The sequence below is a fragment of the Crocodylus siamensis genome, chromosome 4 (genome assembly GCF_052110815.1).
Source record: "Crocodylus siamensis isolate JL-2025a chromosome 4, ASM5211081v1, whole genome shotgun sequence".
NCBI lineage: Eukaryota > Metazoa > Chordata > Crocodylia > Crocodylidae > Crocodylus > Crocodylus siamensis.
In genome coordinates, this window is record NC_143398.1 from 239,771,117 (window position 1) to 239,789,585 (window position 18,469).

The 18,469-nt window shown below is 51.0% G+C and overlaps 1 protein-coding gene across 2 annotated transcripts in view; it reads right to left on the reverse strand.

Moving 5' to 3' along the window:
- The window catches only part of SLC15A2 (solute carrier family 15 member 2), a 76,845-nt gene that overhangs the window by 48,294 nt on the left and 10,082 nt on the right, over positions 1-18,469 (reverse strand). The window contains exons 3-4 of one of the 2 annotated variants that reach the window (XM_090046013.1): positions 9,519-9,565; positions 2,030-2,117 (exon numbers count right to left, since the gene is read on the reverse strand). In XM_090046013.1, the coding sequence (XP_089902139.1) occupies positions 2,030-2,117; positions 9,519-9,565 (135 nt within the window). Of the gene's footprint in view, positions 1-2,029; positions 2,118-9,518; positions 9,686-18,469 lie in introns of those variants that run through there. The other variant, XM_090046012.1, reaches the window with a different exon arrangement.

Genomic DNA, 18,469 nt, shown 5'->3' on the forward strand with positions numbered 1-18,469 from the left:
GCAAATTAAGCCATAGCAGTGATGTGTCACATAAATGAATTATCAGGGGTTGATCGGGGGGAGGGGGGATCTCCTGGTGCAATTGTACCCCGCTTTGATTTCTGCTTCACCCAAACATTAAAACTAATTGCCCAGGAAGGGCAGTGGCATTTCTATTCAGACAGTGCTGAGGGGTTCAATTGACTTCAGGGCTCACAGTCATCTCCGTGATTCCTGCTAATCTCTCTCCACTCCACAGGTGTTACGAACCCACTATCCTTTTTAATAGTTTTGATGTCCCACTATTTAAACTACCCTTTCTTCTGCAAGTTTGTGGTTGGTTAGTCATTCTTGGTAATGTCTTCATTTCACAGCCCTGCAGACTGTGTTTAGCTCTAGCTAAAAACTTTAACTCGGATGTGGTAATCACAACTCAGGTGTAGCTGTGCTTGACAGTGAACCACTGGAGGCATTGTCAAGACACTTAGGGTGGTAATATTTTGTTTCATGAAGCTAAATAAGAGAAGTACATTTAACTATAATGACTACAGGACTAATGACACAAGATATTTTGATGGTATTTTGCCTAGTGGCATTTTAAAAATCTTCTTACAAAATCTAGCAAATCAATGCACTTTCTAACAGTTATAGTAGTGTTTTGCTTTGATCTTACACTGAATGATATAGTCCTAGCCCCCTAGCACTAAAGCATCTCATTTTGCTTTAACTGGAGAAAAATTTGTGTTATGTTATAGGTGATGATGGGCCACCGCATCTGCACCCCCTTTTCAAAATCCACCTGTGTGTACTACGATGCACTGGGCCTCACAGAAAGCATAGCAAATCTGGAGTTTATCAACTGGGCCTTTCCTTCCCCCTTCTGTCTTGGTAACAAGTGTCATTGTACTTCTAATGAGACCCGTCTCATAGTGTTGCCATTGTCTCTACCCTAAAGCACTGTCCTATACTGCACGAGCTGGGGGATCAAGTCCATTCACCCAGATGCAGCCTCAGCCTTAGCTACTCCTTTACTTGGTCCTGCCAAATGGAGGGGAACAAAGACCTTGACTCTGCCAGTACGCACTAGCACAGGGGTCAGCTGCCTATAGCTTGTGGGCCTGATCTGGCCTGGGGATGCGAGGCTTCAGTAGCATTTGGCGGCTGGGGGCTTTGGCCATAAGTGCTCTTCCTATGCCACCATTAGAGCAAGCAGCAGTGGTGGCCAGGTCCTATTGCCCATCCTTCCTGCCGCCTGCCTCTGACTTGGGGTGGGTCGTTGCAGCCCACAGCTGGAAAAGGTTGCCTCACCCAGTCTTGGAAGGGTGACGATGAAATGCAACCCTAGCTGGTGCACAGCAGTTCAGCATCCAGTGAAGAGATTTATCACAAGCCCATTTTCTTCTTTTGATCTATGGGGCCAATCCTGCAGGGTTCACACAAAGAGGAGCCTGCCCCGGATCCTGCTGAGGTTTGTCTTGTGCAAACACTGTCAGGTGTGGACACCTGTCACCCCAAAGCGGTCAGGAAGGGTGTTTTTCCCCCTTGGGAGAATGGCAGGGCAGGCTGTGCAGCTGGGGTGCAACAGCCATGTAGGTGGGTCTCCAACCCCCCAACCTCCAAGGCAGCAAATAAGCCACAGTGCATGGTGAGGCTCAAGGTATACCAGGAAAACCCAGGGCTGTAGGGTCTGTGTTCAGAGGGATCCAGCTGCTCTTGGAAATGCAAGATAAGAGCATGGAGCAAACACTGGAATAGGGACTGGCGAAGTGTGCCGCAGTGGTAGCAGAGAGGAGCTGAGGAGGCAGACTCTGCCCTCCCTTGAGGCTGACTGAGGTGAGGGCCACTTGTGCCACGGGATAACTACGTGCACGAGGAAGTGTCTGCGCATGAAACCAGACAGAGTCACCTGGGGCCTAAATTCCTTAAGCCCGTATTGTGAAAGGACGTCCATGGAAACAGCGTGAGAACCGGTGTCTGGAGACGACAGACCAGGGGGAACGGGGACGTGTCAAGGGGAAGGCAGCAGGATCTTCAGAGACGTGCCACATACCTTTCATGCCATAGTAGGAGAAGCGCTCGCAGAACTCGGTCACCACGATGAAGGCGATGCTCAGCGGGTAGTTGCTGCCGCAGAATTTCTGCAGAAAACACACCAGGACACGTTGGCTTTGTGGAAGTACTGGTCCCAGCAACGTCTTCCCACCCTACGCATGCAGCGTTGGCAGAGGAGGTCTAGTCTGAAAGCCCAGAGCCCAACACAGCAGGTGCTGCAGAGACCGGTCTCTAAACTCCAGAGCAGCCCTGAGCTGTGTCCCCGGGTACATCGAGAAGGAGAAAACCCGCATCCCCTTGCCTGTATCCTGTGCTCAGGTCATATATTCTGACCTCCCTTCCACACTCAGTTCATTTCTTGCTGCTAAATACTCACTGCAATCTCCCTCTCTTTCCCCAAATGTGACTCGACTGCCAGTCTATTCCTAGAGCAGTTGAAGTCAAGACTTAAGTTGCATTTATGAGAAGGGGGGGATCCAGGACACTGTTTCCTGTCTCCAGAATAAGGCAGCACTGCAGTACCTGTAGCAAATGTGATTTTCTTTTTCCTTAAACAGTGACTGGTGTATCCTGAACTCCTCAGAGCCTGGGGGCTATCAGCGATTTGCAGTTAACTGAGGCTGAGCTTGCAGTCTCATCAGAGTAAAACAGCACTAAGCATTTCACTTTAGCACAAACAAGGCTTTTTGTGACCCTAAAGTGGACTTACAGTCTGCCTCTACCCCTTGCCATGACTTCTCAGCTTTGCATCCTCTCAACCAGGGAAGTGGCTTTGCAGAATATCCCCTGCCCTGTGGCAGGCAGGTACAACAGGAAAAAACACACTGGAGGGAGGTGGGCAAGTCTGATGATTTATGCTTGTGTTTTTCGTTTCTGAAAGGACCCTCTTTGCAGGCCAAGATGGCATGAGACTCGCTGCTCCTAATGTTTTTTGGCTTCTGAATGTTGGAAATACCGACCTGGATTGTGCAACCGCAAATGCAAATACAGATCCCAAAATAACCGTGCTGCTTCTAGTGTATCTGACCACTTCAGCATTTGAGTATATTTGTGAATTCCCAAAATGACAGACTCTTTTAATCTTGATGCCAGCCTAATTTTATATATATATCTATACCTATACCTATATCTATAGCTATATCTATCTAGATAGATAGATAGATATAGATGTGTGTGTGTGTGTGTGTGTGTGTGTGTGTATATTTATATATATATATTTGGTTGGTCTGGAGTGATGCAAGAGTAATAAGAGACAAGGAAGCAAGTGTCCTCAAAAACGGTAGCCGACAATTTGCCTTAATACAACGTAACTGGCCCAAACACAACTGTTTTGTTTACTCATTTTGAGAGTTTATAGCTAATTTATGGGGAAAGATTCCAAGCCAAAACACCTTTTTTTTCTTTGAAGGTGCTCGGTTCACATGTCCACCTTGAGTGTTTGTGGTATTTATCATCAACTCCGTATCCGGATCTGTATGCAGATTATAAGAAGGATGCTAGTCCATGTGGCTTCTTCCCCATTTGGCTGGTCCCCTTTGCTGACTGGGCCAAGGAAAGCTCCAGACCTTTAATGGTTGCACGAGCACACACAAGAATGTCACATCCGCCTTTTTCCAGGCAGTTGTTGGTAATCAAGAAAACAAATAACCCTGTTATTTCCTTTCGTTGTTGCTTTTCCCACTTGGTAGCAAATGGCAAGACAAGAATCTTTCTGCCCATCCCAGGATCCTACATTTTCACAGGCTTCTACTGCTAAAATGCAGGAGAATTAAAAAAAATTGAAGGTGAGGTCCAGGCCTCCGCACTTCTGCAGCCAGGAGCAGTGACTAGGGAGCACCTTCCACTGTGGTCCAAAGGCTCATCTCTCACATTAGATCATTAACGCTGCATGTGCACTTTGTGCCATGCTTGTTTGCAGGGTCATAGAATCGCAGAAAATGAGGGTTGGAAGCGACCTCAGGAGGTCACATCTAGTCCAACCCCTGCTTGAAGCAGGACCAGCCCCAACTACAGCATCCCAGCCCAAGCTCTGTCTAGCCGGGTCTTGAAAAGCTTCCAGGGACGGCGCTCGCACCACCTCTCCAGGTAAGCTGCTCCACTGTTTCACGCCTTCCTAGTCAGAATGTTTTTTTCTTGATATCAAACTTTAACTTCCCGTGACGCAACTTGAGACCTTTGCTCCTTGTCCTGTCATCTGCCCCCGCTGAGGACAGTCCAGCTCCGTCCTGTTTGCAACCCCGCTGCAGGGAGGTGAAGGCTGCTGTTCAATCTCCCTTGGTCTTCTCTTCCGCAGATTAAATAAACCCATTTCCCTCAGCCTCTCCTCACCCATCAGGTGCCCCAGCCCCCAAACTATTTTTGCTGCTCTCCGCTGGACTCTCTGAAACTTGTCCACCTCCTGTCCATAGTGGGGGTCAGATAGACAGCTCTGACCTTATCGGATAGCAACACAACAACAAGAAGGCGGTATTCTCTTCTGGTATCAGGTGGTTTTCTCTTCTGTCCCACCAGTGAGCGGACGTGGAAGACGGCACGCGATGTGCATCGCACAGACCAACTGGCGGCTTCAGGAATGGTGTCTTGAGGCGGGCTTTGGCTCGCACATCATGACGAGAGACATGCTCGGATGGGACGGGCTCCACCTTTCCCCTAAAGGCAAATCTCCTCTGGCGGGCTTTAAACTAGGCTCATTGGGGGAAGGGGAAGACGAGGGAGGAGGAAGCCTTGGACAGCTAAACCAAGCAGCACCCACAAGTGCAGCCCAGCCTAGGCCGACGAGCGGACATATACCCCGGTAAGCAACAGGGGCCTGGGCAATGCTGTGATTTGAGAAGATCATATGGAGCACATCTGCGATGGGCCGGCCTCAGGGATGATGCTCAAGGGCAACCAGCACGGTTTCATTAGGGGCAGGTCATGTCAGACCAACCTGATTGCCTTTTATGATCAGGTCACAAAGGCAATGGATGCAGGTGTCGCCGTGGATGTAGTCTTTCTGGACTTCAGCAAGGCCTTTGACACCATCTCCCACCCCATCCTCATTAAGAAATTGGGCGACTGTGGCATTGATGCCTACACAGTCAGATGGATTGCATCCTGGCTGGAGAGTCGCACTCAGAGGGTGGTGGTGGACGGGTCATATTTGACCTGGGGGGAAGTGGGCAGCGGAGTCCCCCAGGGCTCGGTCCTGGGGCCCGCGCTGTTCAATCTCTTTATCGGCGATTTGGACGACGGGGTGAAAAGCAACCTGTTTAAATTCACTGATGATACCAAAATGTGGGGTGAGGTGAGCACACTAGTAGGGAGGGAAAGACTGCAGCAAGACTTGGATAGGTTACAGGGGTGGGCTAGCAAAAAGAGGACGCGCTTCAACACTGACAAGTGCAGGGTGCTGCACGTGGGCAGTAGTAACCAGCAGCACACTTATAAGATGGGAAACTGCCTTCTAGAGAGCACGGAGGCAGAAAGGGATCTTGGAGTCATCACCGACTCCAAGATGAACATGGGCTGACGGTGCGAGGTCACGGTTGGCAGGGCTAACCGCACCTTGTCGTGAATCCACAGATGCATCTCGAGCAGGTCCAAGGAGGTGATCCTCCCCCTCTATGCGGCACTGGTCAGGCCGCAGCTGGAGTACTGCGTCCAGTTCTGGGCGCCGCACTTTGGGAGGGATGTGGACAGCATGGAGAGGGTCCAGAGGAGGCTGCTTGCATGATCCAGGGACAGCAGGACAGGCCCTACGAGCAGGGACTGCAGGACCTGAACCTGTTCAGCCTCCACAAGAGAAGGCTGAGGGCAGCTCTGGTGACCATCTATAAACTCACTAGGGGGGACCAGAAGGGTTTGGGGGAGACCTTGTATCCCCAAGCGTCCCCCAGCATAACAAGGAATAATGGCCACAAGCTGTTGGAGAGGAGGTTTAGATTAGACATCCGTAACAACGACTTCACGGTCAGGGCGGCTAGGAGCTGGAACCAACTTCCAAAGGAAGTGGTGCTGGCTCCTACCCTGGGGGCTTTAAGAGGAGGCTGGATGCCTGCCTGGCTGGACTCATTTGAGCCCAGTTTTTCTTCTGCCCAGGCGGGGGTCGGACTTGAAGATCTGCAAGGTCCCTCCGACCCCACTTCTGTGATTCTATGATTAGGCGGCCAATGCGCACATCCACAGGAGGCCTCAAATGCCTCTACACAAACGCTCATAGTATGGGAAACAAGCAGGAGGAACTCACTCTCCTGCTAGCTGACACCAACCCAGACATAGTGGGGCTCACTGAAACGTGGTGGGACCCAGCTCATGACTGGGCGGTGAATATCAAGGGCTATTGGCTGTTCAGGAGGGACAGGACAGGGAGGAAAGGTAGCGGCGTGGCGCTCTACATTAAGGAGGAATACCCATCCTCACCAGGTAGCACAGAGTCAGAGGAGGGGCACATGGAGTTGCTCTGGGTTAGGATACAAGGCAGTCGAGGGGAAAGAGACTTAACAGTGGGGGTCTCCTACAGACCACCCAACCAAGGGGAGAGCTTGACCAGGAATTCTTGGGTCAGCTCACGGCGGTCATTAGATCAAAGGACGTGGTCATCACGGGGGATCTGAACTTTCCAGACATCTGCTGGGAAGAGCAGTCAGCCAGGTCTGACCGCTCACATAGGTCCCTAGCCGAGATGCAGGACCTCCATCGAACCCAGGAGGTGCACAGCCCCACCGGGGGGGACACCTTGTTGGACCTGGTGCTGGCCACGGGCGACGACCTGGCGAGGGGGCTGCGGGTGCTCGACCACCTGGGCGACAGCGATCATCGCCTGCTGGGATTCACCATCCAGCGCAAGGTGGCAAAGGCCGGCAGCAAGGCAGCAGCTCTAGATTTCAGGAAGGCGGACTTCATCGAGCTAAGGAGACTAGTTGAGGAAGCGCTGAGGTCCCGGGGGGGAGGGGAGCCGGGTGTCCAAGGAGAGTGGTTGCTCCTTTAGGAGACGATCCTCCATGCCCAAAGGGGATAATCTCAACACGGATCAAAGGGGGCAGGAGGGTGCAAAAGCCCCCATGGCTCACCAAAAGCCCTGACAGTGAAGTTTCAAAGTTTCTAGGGTCAGAAGGGACCTGAGCAGATCATCGAGTCCGACCCCCTGCCATGGCAGGAAAGAGTACTGGGGTCAAACGACCCCAGCAAGGTGTACATCCAACCTCCTCTTAAACACCCCCAGGGTAGGGGCCGGCACCGCTTCTCTTGGAAGTTGGCTCCAGACCCTAGCCGCCCTGACCGTGAAGTCGCGCCTCCTGATGTCTAACCTAAACCTACCCTCTGCCAGCTTGTGCCCGTTATTCCTGGTCACTCCTGGCGGTGCTCGGGGGAGCAGGGACTCCCCCAATGCCTGCTGGTCCCCCCGACTAGTTTGTAACAGGCCACTAGACCCCCCTTGGCCTTCTCTTGTGGAGGCTGAACAGGTTGTGGAGGACGGCTGTGGTTGCCGGTGGCCAGAAAAGACAGCAGGGACGATGCACAGGGTGCTGAAAGCCTGGCCAGGCTTGGGGAAGCATTGGGTCGGGTGCCTCTGAGTCAGCGTAGCACCCAGCCAGCTAGCAGCCCACCTGGGCTTCCAGCACCCGGTGCACCATCCCTGCCACCAGCAAACCCAGCTGCCCTCCTGCCACCTCCCCGCACTGCCCCAGGGGTAAGCCAGCCTGTTCCCAGGCAGCCCCAGGCATCCCGCCGGCTGCAGGAGCCTGCTGAAGGCAGAAGCAGCGAGGGGCCCGATTCTTTTTTTCTGCAGAGCCTGCCTGCCTCTCCCGCGGCCGGGGGGGTGAGCTGGCAGCTGCATCGTTGCAATTTGCAATGTTGCAAACTAAACTACCTGGGGATGCAGTTTAGTTTGCAACAATGCAAATTCATTTTAAACCCCCAAAACTCTTGCATGTGTACAGCGTGACACCATTAAGCTGCACAAAGCAATGGTTTCATCCCTTGTACATCATGTGTACAAGTGCCCAGAGTGATGAGATAATCAGGCTGGATTTAGGTGCCTTTACTTATGTGAGTAAGTGCAGCTGTGCTGAGCAATAACTGGATTCCAGAGATCTGGTCACCAAAAAACGCCAGTATGTTGTTTTAGGACAGTGGTTCTCAACGTTTTTTAGGCTCGAGGCACCCCTTGGAAAATGCCAGCTCTTAGTTTTCACGCATTTTTGACTATAGAAAAATACTAGGGCAATTCTTCTGCTGCAAAGCATTCAGAAAGCCTGCAAAGCATTCAGGGCAGAGTGTTTTTGGCACTATGGACTCCTAAAACCTCGGGGTTTATCTTGTGAATCGTATTTGCACACCTAACAGTGCTGACAATGTTTGGCACTCCGTGTCACCCTTGGAAAGATCTCAAGACACCCTGTAGCACCCTCAGAGGGAATCGGGATTAGAGGTACTCATTTTGAACTACCTGCGCTGGATAATGTTAGCCGTACCGTCTCTTTGCATCTGTAAAATGGGATTAATAAAATAGACTGACTTCCTGGGAGCTTTAGCGATCCTGGAGCTGCTTTAAAAAGGTAAAAAGAATAAACGAGGGCTAGGTATCCAGGTTGTAGCCATATTGGTCTGGAGGCAAAAGGAAGCAGAACTCGAGGTAGAGGTGGGATCGTTCATTAGACCACCGCTACTTGGTCTCACAAAAGATATCACCTCTACCACGAGTTCTAAGTCCTTAGATAAGGGCTGTGCATTTGGACTGTGGCAAATGCAAGTCACAGGGGAAATTTAGAGCAAATGCAACTATTCAGTCCTGCAGCGAGCAGCATCAGTTTTCACGGCACCCCCACCCCCAAAAAAATCCTCATCAAAGCAGCAGGAAGGGCAAAATTTGGGCTCAAGGGAACTGGCACAAAATGTGTAGGCTCCAACTGCTTGGCGAGAATCCGCCTGGCGATCGGCGCAGACATTAAAGCAGGGTAACATGAAAATGCTCACCAGGATCTGGCTGAAGATTTAAACCTGCAACTCTCACTGCTGGAGAGGGAGCTGTGGGATACGTGTCTATGGCCAGCGCTAGGATCGTGTCACTCCCATGACTTGGCAGGATCTATAAGCTGCGTCTGTAGTGACTTCTGACCAAGCTAAGAAAATAAACAGTCCGATTCCTTGCTTCCCCCCCTCGCACACCGTGCTTCTTTATTTCAGAACCACTGTCCTGCACAGGACTGAGTCTCCAGGAAAAAAAAAGGCAGAAATCAGCATTGCATCTCCCCCAAAGGCTGACAGCTCATTTCCATCCCCGCCCCTGCAGCCCCTTCCCTTAAGCTGCCTGTTCTCTGCTTAATCAGGTTAGTGGGTGAGGGTTTTGCCTTCAGTTTTTCATGCACTTTCCAACCTGATGCAAGAAGGGTGCTTTGTCAGTCTGCACAAAGCACAGCAGAGGAAGGGACACAGAGATCCCCAGACAGTGAGAGGGAACAGAGCAGGAAGCAAAGCGGGGGAAGGAAACCGAATGTTGTACTCACCGAGGATTTTTTCTGCAAAGTGCAAACTCCTTTGGGGGCACCGTCTCCTGCAGAAATGGAAGTGAACAAAGTTTCCTTGGATACATCTCTCTGAAAAGCGTTCATCTTCCCTCTCGCCTCCATTCACACCATGGTATGTGGTGGTAGTGAGTTGACCGGGAAGTTTTCCAACCTCGGGGTTTGGAGTTTGATTCAGTTTAAATTAACCCTCATCGAGCACGTTTCTGCAGCGACGGGGATGAGACAACAGCAGAGTCCTAGGAGACTGCGGTGGGGGTGAGCTCAGCCAAAATAATGGATTTGAGCTCTTGGCCGTTTGTGGTGGGGACCTGTTTGCTTGGCACTTCCCCACCTATCGTACCCACATCAGGACTTGGCAGAACTGCATGCCATCCAGATGTGACTTGAATGAAAATCCCACATCTGAGCACCCCGGGAGCCTGAGGCAGCATAAGTTTAGGAGCAAAATTTGCTTCAGGCCAACCTCAGTAACAGATCTGCTGTGCAAAAACCCACAGGCGTTTCTCTTTGCTCCTGAGCTAGCCGGGGGCTGGAGGAAAGTCCCATGTTGATAGCCAGCGAAAACAAACTACCTGTGGGTTATATTTCTGTCGCATTACTAGCTTCTCCCCTTCGGGCCCTAGACCTGGCTGGCTCCTGCACCTCCTGACTTATACAGTAATTCCTCTGTCCTGAGCATATACATGTCCCTGATATGCTCCCAGAGGGGTCCTGCATCGTCTTGTAGTGCCATTAAAAGCACTGTCACTGGCACAGAACCCAGCACAGAGGCACCCAAGAGCATCCCCCAGGAGGAAAAAAAATACCTCTCACCAAGTACACTCTGGGAGCCTCTGCACTGTTCCCTAAGGTGCCACATCCCTCCTGTCCTGCACCATGAACCCTTGATTCCTACACACACCTTGCAGACTTCCCCTCCACCTTCTTCCCCCCATCCATCCCCACAAACACACATTCAGTCCCCTGGAAGGGACTTTGGGAGGTTTGCTAATGAACACCAAGAATATCTTTGGTGCACTGCCATCCCAGGCAAAAATACTGCTGAACATGGGATGGTCTTTCTCACCCCTTCTGCCGTCCCCTGGAGAAGCTCCAATCTGCATTTCCATACCCATCATGACTCTGAAGAGATCCTGCCCCCACCTTCCTTTAAGGTGGAGACAGCTTTAATTACTGGTGAGATGGCATCCAGACACATGTCCAGGAGAAAGGGAAGCCCCACCCCAAAAGTAAAACCCCATGCATCCCCTGCTTGTGAAGAACACCTGAAAAGGGGGCTTCAGCATGCTGGCTGTGTCCTCTAGGCTCCCTGGCAAGATGCTCTTGGAAAGACCTCTCACCACTTAATGCCTCGGTCAATCCAAACATCTGCATGTGCAGGTCCTAGCCATGAATGGTCACAGCTCCATACTGTAGCCTTTTTCCTTTGAGGACCTCAGAGCATTGTGTCGGCAAGTGTTAATGTAGCCTCTGGCAAAGCAGAAGCTGAAGTGCAGAGAAAGGGACTTAGCCCAGGACTGGAGCCAGTGCATCTCAACTCCCAGCACTGGATCACAAGGGCCATTCAAAATATCCTGATCTGGAGCTCAACCACTTCAGTGGGCATTGAGTCAGGCTCTGGATGCTTTGTTGTTTTAATGGATCAAATATTTTTAGACAATGTTCTGATAAAAACCTGCTTGTTCTGTCCATGCACAGGTTAGCTGGAAATGCCAGCAGACAAGTTGTTAAACCAGCATGATATAAACAGGGTGGAAAATGTTTCACAGTCTCTATCACTGAGTCCCCCCATACTGTTAGATTCATAGATCCTAGTGTCGGAAGAGACCTCAGTGGGATGTCTAGTCTGCCCCCGTGCCCCTGGCAGGCAAGAAAAGGGTCACCAAACCTGGGATCATATGATCCCAGCCAGGTGCCTATCCAAACTCTTCTTGAAGACCCCTAAGGATGTGGCGAGCACCACCTCCCTTGGAAAAGATGTATAAGATGGCTTCATATTTCCACCACCCTGCACCTATTTATCCTGTACATGTAAATGACTCCATGTTTTACTTAAGTGAAGAGCCCGACTTTGTATGACTAAGAAAACACTCAGTCAGTGGGATTAGCCCACAATTTATCAAAATCACTGCCGAGATGTTTAGACCATTAACACTAATAGATATCAGCAAACACAATGGAGAGAGTTGAACTGCTGGTAATAAATGGTAATACACTGACTACATCTCTCCAACACTGACTACACTGAGAACTAAGGGGAATAAATCTGAAACTAGCTCGAGGTGGGCAAAATATGGCCTGGGGGCCAGATCTGACCTGCCGGGCCATTCTATCCAGTCCATGGAGCCCCTAACAAATTTAGAAAATTAATATTTATTTGCTCCTGGTTGCCTGTCAAAGATGACAGGAGCCAGGGGCAGTAGTACCCAGGGGAAGTCAGTGGCAGGACCCAGCAGCAAGGCCCACCCAGCCCTGCCCCCACCAACTGGAAGTACCTGCCTAGCAGAGGCTTCTGGCCTAGGAGTATGTGGCTGTTTCTGCTTCCCTGTGCCAGAGAGAGAAATGTGGCCCTCCATAGCTTGCCAAAACTCAGTAAGTGGCCCTACACCTGAAATAACTGCCTGCCCCTGACCTAGCTAAAACCCCACAAATGCAGATGGATGCAAAATAAGACTGAAAGGAGGTTCAGGTTAAAAATCAAAATGGAAATGGGCAAAAAGAAAAAGATGGAGGCAAAGTCAGATGGCTGTAGAGACGTATAAACAAACAGCTCAAGCACACGGGGTCTGAATCAGAAAGGCTGAGGCACAAAATGAATTACAGGTAGCAATGGATGTAAAAGTTAGTAAGAACAGGTTCTATAAATGCAGTGGATGTAGGAGAAAAATGAGGGAAAGCAGAGGTCCATTACCTAACCAGGAAGATGAGGGAAAATAGATGACTCAGAGAAGGCTGAATTGTTTGATGCCTTCCTTACAGAGGCAGATTAACACACAGGCCCAGGGGCCCCCTGGAAAAAATTCAGAGGGGAGTCTTACTGTGCATACCCGGGATGAGCTGGGCAGTGGCCAGTTCACCTGCTAACCAACCCAGCCACAGTCCTGGAGCTGTGGAGTGGGAGGTGAGGCCGGGCATGCAATTGAACTACATGTTGCAGACAGAATCGCAGCTGGGTATTGGCTGGGGCAGGGAGCTGGCAGCAGCTGCCGGGGCTTGGCTTCCCAAGACAACTGGGAGATTTGAAACAGCTCCCATAGCTGACATAGAGACTCTTATCCCAGGAGCAATAAAGCCAGGAGGATGGAAAGGCGGAGGGGTGGGGATCAGCCCCTCTTAGTGGAGCTGTTGGGCCTTGGAGCTGAGGAGTGGCTGAATCCAGGGAGCAGGTGGACCAGAAGCCATCAGCAAGGAGAGAAAAGCAATGCTGGGACAGTGCCTCAGTGACCTAACTCACTCCCTGCCCAGGACAACCTGTACAGCAGTATCTGCCTGGCTTCTTCCTGCTCTCCCCCCACCACTCCCACCTCTCCCTGCTCAAGCAGGGATTCCCCTACCCCTCTGCCTTACACAGACACCTCTCAGCACTAGCTAGCAGACCACATGCTGGCTACGGTCTGTGTTGTGGGAGACAGGAGAAGGCAGACAGGACAGTGTCAGCTTAGGGCTTTTTGGAGCTAATCAGCAGGTAGCTGGTAATATCCTTCCATTCTTTCCTTGGAAAAGTTGTTTAAGAAGAGCTTGAACTAATAAGAGAGGCTTTTGTTCTGTTTTGATGGGCTGATAAATGCTAACAACTCCCTGGGTAACTCCTTGCGATGTAACTAAATGTTCTGTTATCAGCTCCCTGCTGGCTCCCTCGCTGGTCAGGCGCGGGGGGGACCCCTCCCTAATCAGAGCATCCTGCTGAGGCCTGGACACGTGCCCCCTCAGCTCAGCACTGGAAGAGAAGCGAGAGCTGCTCTTGTGCCCCCTGGCTTCTAGCCTGAGCCAGTGCAGGCATATATCTGCATTTCTTCCATAGGGTAGCGCAAAGCTTCAGTAGCCATTTGGATTTGGAGGAAATTAGGCCTAATTTGGTGGCCAAATCAAATCAGAAGACCCATTAAAAGCTCCAAATCCAGTCAGAAGGCTCCAAATCACTTTGGAAAAGACTCGGCGCTGATTTGGAGATTCAGCCATAGATTAAACAGGCAGCAGTCCTTGCCCTCACTGGACACAGCTGCCTCCAGCTGGTAAGTCTGCTGTGGTGGGTGAAGTGGGGAAAGAAGAGGTGTGTGGGGGGCAGGGTCAGATCAATCCCCCCACAGCGAGGGAGGGATTGGAGCTGGGACAAGCTACCCAGCTGGGGCGGGGTGGGGGGCAGGACTCAGGGAGGGTGGCTCCTGCCACTGCACACCACCAGTCCAGGAGGGCATGGGGGTGGGCGTGTGCCCCCAGGTCTGGGCAGGGCGGGCTGCGCTCCGGGAAGCTAGGCCCAGCTGTCTGCCATCAGGCTGTGCTCCGCAGGGTGGGCAGATCCAGGGCTGCACTCCAGGCGGCTAGCTCCAGCCACAGCCTGAAGCACAACCCTGGCTCCCCTGGCCCCAAAGAGTGCAGTGGAGCAGGGGTCATGGGGGGCTGCAGCCACCCTAAAATTCCCCGTAGCCCGTGCCACCAGCCCCGCTCCAATCCAGGTGCACGCGGAGGCTAACTGTGAGTAGAATATAACACGGTTATCATTATCTACAAGGGAGCAGGACTACAGGATGCAACAGAAAAAGAACAGGTTAAAGAATATTCAGGCAAGTTGGATGCATTCAAGTCAGCAGGGCCATTGAAATTCACCCTAGAGTATTGAAGCAATCTCTAAACCACTAGTGATTATCTTCAAAAACTCCTGGCAGACACATGAAGTCAAGGAAGACAAGCAAGGCAAACACAGCCCCTGTCTTTAAGAGGGGGAAAAGGAGGGTCTGGGGAATATACATCAGCCTAACAGAAAGACACTGGAGCGTATTATTAATCAATCAGTTTAAGTACCCAGAGGTTTATAAGTGCATAAGAAACAGCCATCATAGATTTGTCAAGAAAAACCATGTTAAACTAGTGTAATTTACTTCTTTGACAGGGTAACTGGACTAGCAGGTGGTGAAAGAAATAGATGGGATATCTCTTGACTTCTGTAAAGCTTTTAACAGTCTCATGACATTATCAGAGGAAACCTCAGGAAATAGGATCTACATGAAATCACCATAAGGTGGGTTAAAAAAACCACGCTCGGAGTGTACTTATCTGTAGTGTCGTGTCAAACAGACATATCAAGCAGGTTCCCACTGATATCTGCCCTGGTTAATACTTTCATTAACCATGAGGATGACAGAAGAAAGAAAATACTTTACACTTTGTGGATGACACTGAATAGGGAGAGGTTGCAAGCATTTTGGGAGGTCAGGATTAGAATTCAAAATGATTTTGATACATAGGGGAAAAGGACCAAAATGGAGTAAGATTAAATTCAATTTGAAAGAAAAACTGCAAAGTATTATGCGTAAGAAGGAGAAATCAAATGCACAAAGACAGATTAGGCTGCAGTACAGCAGAAAAAGACCATGGTTAGGGATCACTCAATGAACAGGAATCAACGTTATGATGCTGTTGTACAAGACCAGTGTCATTCTGGGATGCGTTAGCAAGAGTAATGATTCTGCTCTACTCGGCACTGGTAAGGGCTCAGATGCAGCCCCGTGTCCAGTATTGCACACTCCATTTTAAGAAAGCTGTGGACAATTTGAAGAAATCCAGAGGAGAGCAACAAAAATAATCAGAGATTTAGGAAACATGACTCATGAGGAGAAGCTGGAAAAATGGGTTAGTTTAGGCCAAGACAGGGAAGAGTGATGGGAGATATCCATAATCTAACCTCTCAGTAACGACCATCGAGCCTGTCTCGTGTTGTACCAGGGTTGATGGTCGTTACTAAGAGGTCAGATTGTGGATTTGTATAGGATGATTTGGACAGGGGTAACAAGGAAGTGCTTCAGGCAGGGGGTTGGACTAGATGATCTCCAGAGGCCCCTTCCAGCCCTGCTTCTCTATGATATGATACCTGCCTTCCAAATGTGAAGTGCTGTGAGACAGAAAATAGTGATCAATTGATCTCCGTGCCCACTAACTGTAGTATGAGAAGTAACAGACTTATCACACTTGCAGATGTCGTTAGGCTTCAAAATGATCTTGATCAACTGAAAAAATGGGCTGAAATTAATCAAATGGGCTAGGGACAGAAGTTACACATAAGCTGGTTTAAGTGATCAGGCACCAGTTTAAACTTATAACAGAACAGAAGTTCAGTGCACATAAACCAGTTTCAAAATGGCTGAAACTAGTTTGAGATAAAGCAGGTTGAATGTAGTATCAGGCTTCATTGATTGAGGTCAAACCAGTTTATGCAACTTCTGTCCCAGACGCCTTCCTGGCTTAAGTTAAATCAGAGTCCCCCAGCATCCCAGCATGCTTTGCATCCCTGGGTGGGGCTGGGCTGTCTGTTCCTGCCAAGCAGGGTTGGCCCCACCCCTCTCCTCCCTAGCTGGAGCAGTATCACTGCTCTGGCTGGCGGTGAAACCCCTTGCCAGGCATCCGCACCCCGCTTGCTGCTTCAGCAGCAGGAGCAGGAGCATGGACAGACCCCGGTAGCCTGAGGGGAAGGAGCAGCACCAGCGCGGGCTCCATCCCATGCTGAAGATCCCCTCCGGCAGGACCCAGGGCACAGCACCTGGATCGGGTCCCTTAGAGGAGCAGCGAGCAGCGCCCAGTGCCGAGGCAGGTCCAGCTGCAGGGAGGGGGATGTGCCCTGGCTGCGGGTGCAGAGCAGGGTGGCGGGGAGCTGGGGCTGATCATGGAGCCTGCCTCGCTGCTGCCTCCCACTGTGGCAACACAGCCCGGGGGGGCAGCCCCACGCGGGAGCCGCGGTTTGCAGGAAGACTGCGGCTGGAGCGTGGCTCCCCGTCCCTCCCTCTCCTGCTGGCAGCAGAGCTAACCATCACAGCGGGTGGAGGTGAGGCACCTGTCACTCGCCAGCTGCTCCCGGCGGTGCGGGCGCTCAAACTGAGCTGCCACGGGCCACGGGCACGGAGCAGATGACCTCCTCTTCAGCCCTAGGTTTCTATTATTCTAATTTGCACTAAAGAGATCTAAATTAGTTATTAGGGGAAAAAGTGTTAGCGACAAGGATACGTAAGCACTTTAAAGGATGACTGAGAATCCGTGCCCAGGGCTTTCTCAAGAACCGGTTAGACAAACATGTTGGGGGTGGCCTGCCATGAGCAAAGGACAGACTAGATAGCTTCCCTTACAGCCCTGTATTTCGTGATACAATATATCATTATATATGAGGTCTTTAACAGTCAGGACTTTTTCATTATTGCTCTCCATTAGCCTTGGGGAGGTCTAATGCCATATTGCAATTCCCTTTTCCTTTAGAGTCCATAGATCTTTACCCAAGTTATTTCACTACTATTTATTGCAATATTGCATCACATCCCACTGGGAGTGCAGATTATTTTTCTTTTTTCCTATATATTACTGTCCCTCCCACCACCTCTTCTCTTTCCATTTAGTCAAGATTTAATATTAACAGGCAGGTTATGAGAAACACCCCACCAAAAATGTCAGATGTGACCTCTAGGTCTACCCATCTGTATTTAACGTCACTTCCTAGGTTATCTTTGTTGCTTTCCTCTGGTCAGTGTGCTTGTACAAGCACACAGTATTTCCACTTTGGACTAAAAGGAGATTTGTGAAGATTTCCAGGCAGGCCCTTTGGACTTACACACCAATTTGTTTCCTTTCATAGCTCAAACTATCAGGAGTGAAGGCGATCCATTATTGCAATGAACCAGCAAAGGGAGATGGGGACTTGCTGTCTTTTAGGCCAGGTGCAGACATTACACTTTGTTCTAGTTTAGGTGGCTGCAAACCAGTCTATAATAACTGAACAGAAGCTGGGAGCACACAGCCTGCTTTAAAAATGGTGACCCCAGTCTAAGATAAACCTGCGTACCAGACTTAAATCGATCTAAATTAGCCCGGTGAATATAGCTTCAGCACCAGGTCAGCTTGTGAAAAAAGGTCGGTCGCTGTCCGCCAGCATCCCAGGTGCCGTTGCAGGTCCCTGCTAGCCCCCACGCGTCACAGGGGGCCGCAGAAGCCTGCTACTGATGCTCATTGCTTCTGGGAGGAGGGGAGCTTGGCCATGCCTGGCTCCCAGGGGCATGGCCTCTCGGTGGGCTCCTACACACCCTCCAGGAGACACCCACAGCCCCAGGAGCTGGCGTCGTGTCAAAGCTGGGCAGGCTGCAGAAGCCTTTAGCTGATGCTCACTGCTGACGGGGGAGAGGGGCTCAGCCGTGCCCAGCTCTCCGGCACTGCTCTGGCTTGCGGGGAGGGTGGGAACCCACTGAGAAACACCCACGGGCCCATGGGCCAGTGCAGTGACAGGGAGCAGAGCGGGCTGGAGATGCCTGTCCGTGGCTCAGCAGCGCTCTGCAATCTCCAGCAGCCCGGGGAGGCTGCAGGTCACACTCGAGCACCCTCAACCTGGGGCCTCGCCGATGCAGGCAGCCTCACCGCCCCTCCAAAGACAAACTCCGGTTCTGTTCGGTCCCGACCTAAACCGGGGTGCTTGCAGAAACCTGCAGAGGTTTGAGCGATTCCACCTCGGGCTTCCTGAATGTCTGTACCTAGCCTTAATGTCTTCAGACCAAGACTGCGTGCTTTCCTAGCAGATGTGGCTTAGCCAAGCATTGGTTGCTTTGGTCAAACACAGGTCTTTGGACTTAATACACGGCAAGCACTATAGCCTGTGTTATGCAGGAGGTCAGAGGACCTCTGCTGACTTGAACCTCGCTGAAGCCGGGATGCAAGGCACTAGCCTACAGCATGGCACATCAGAA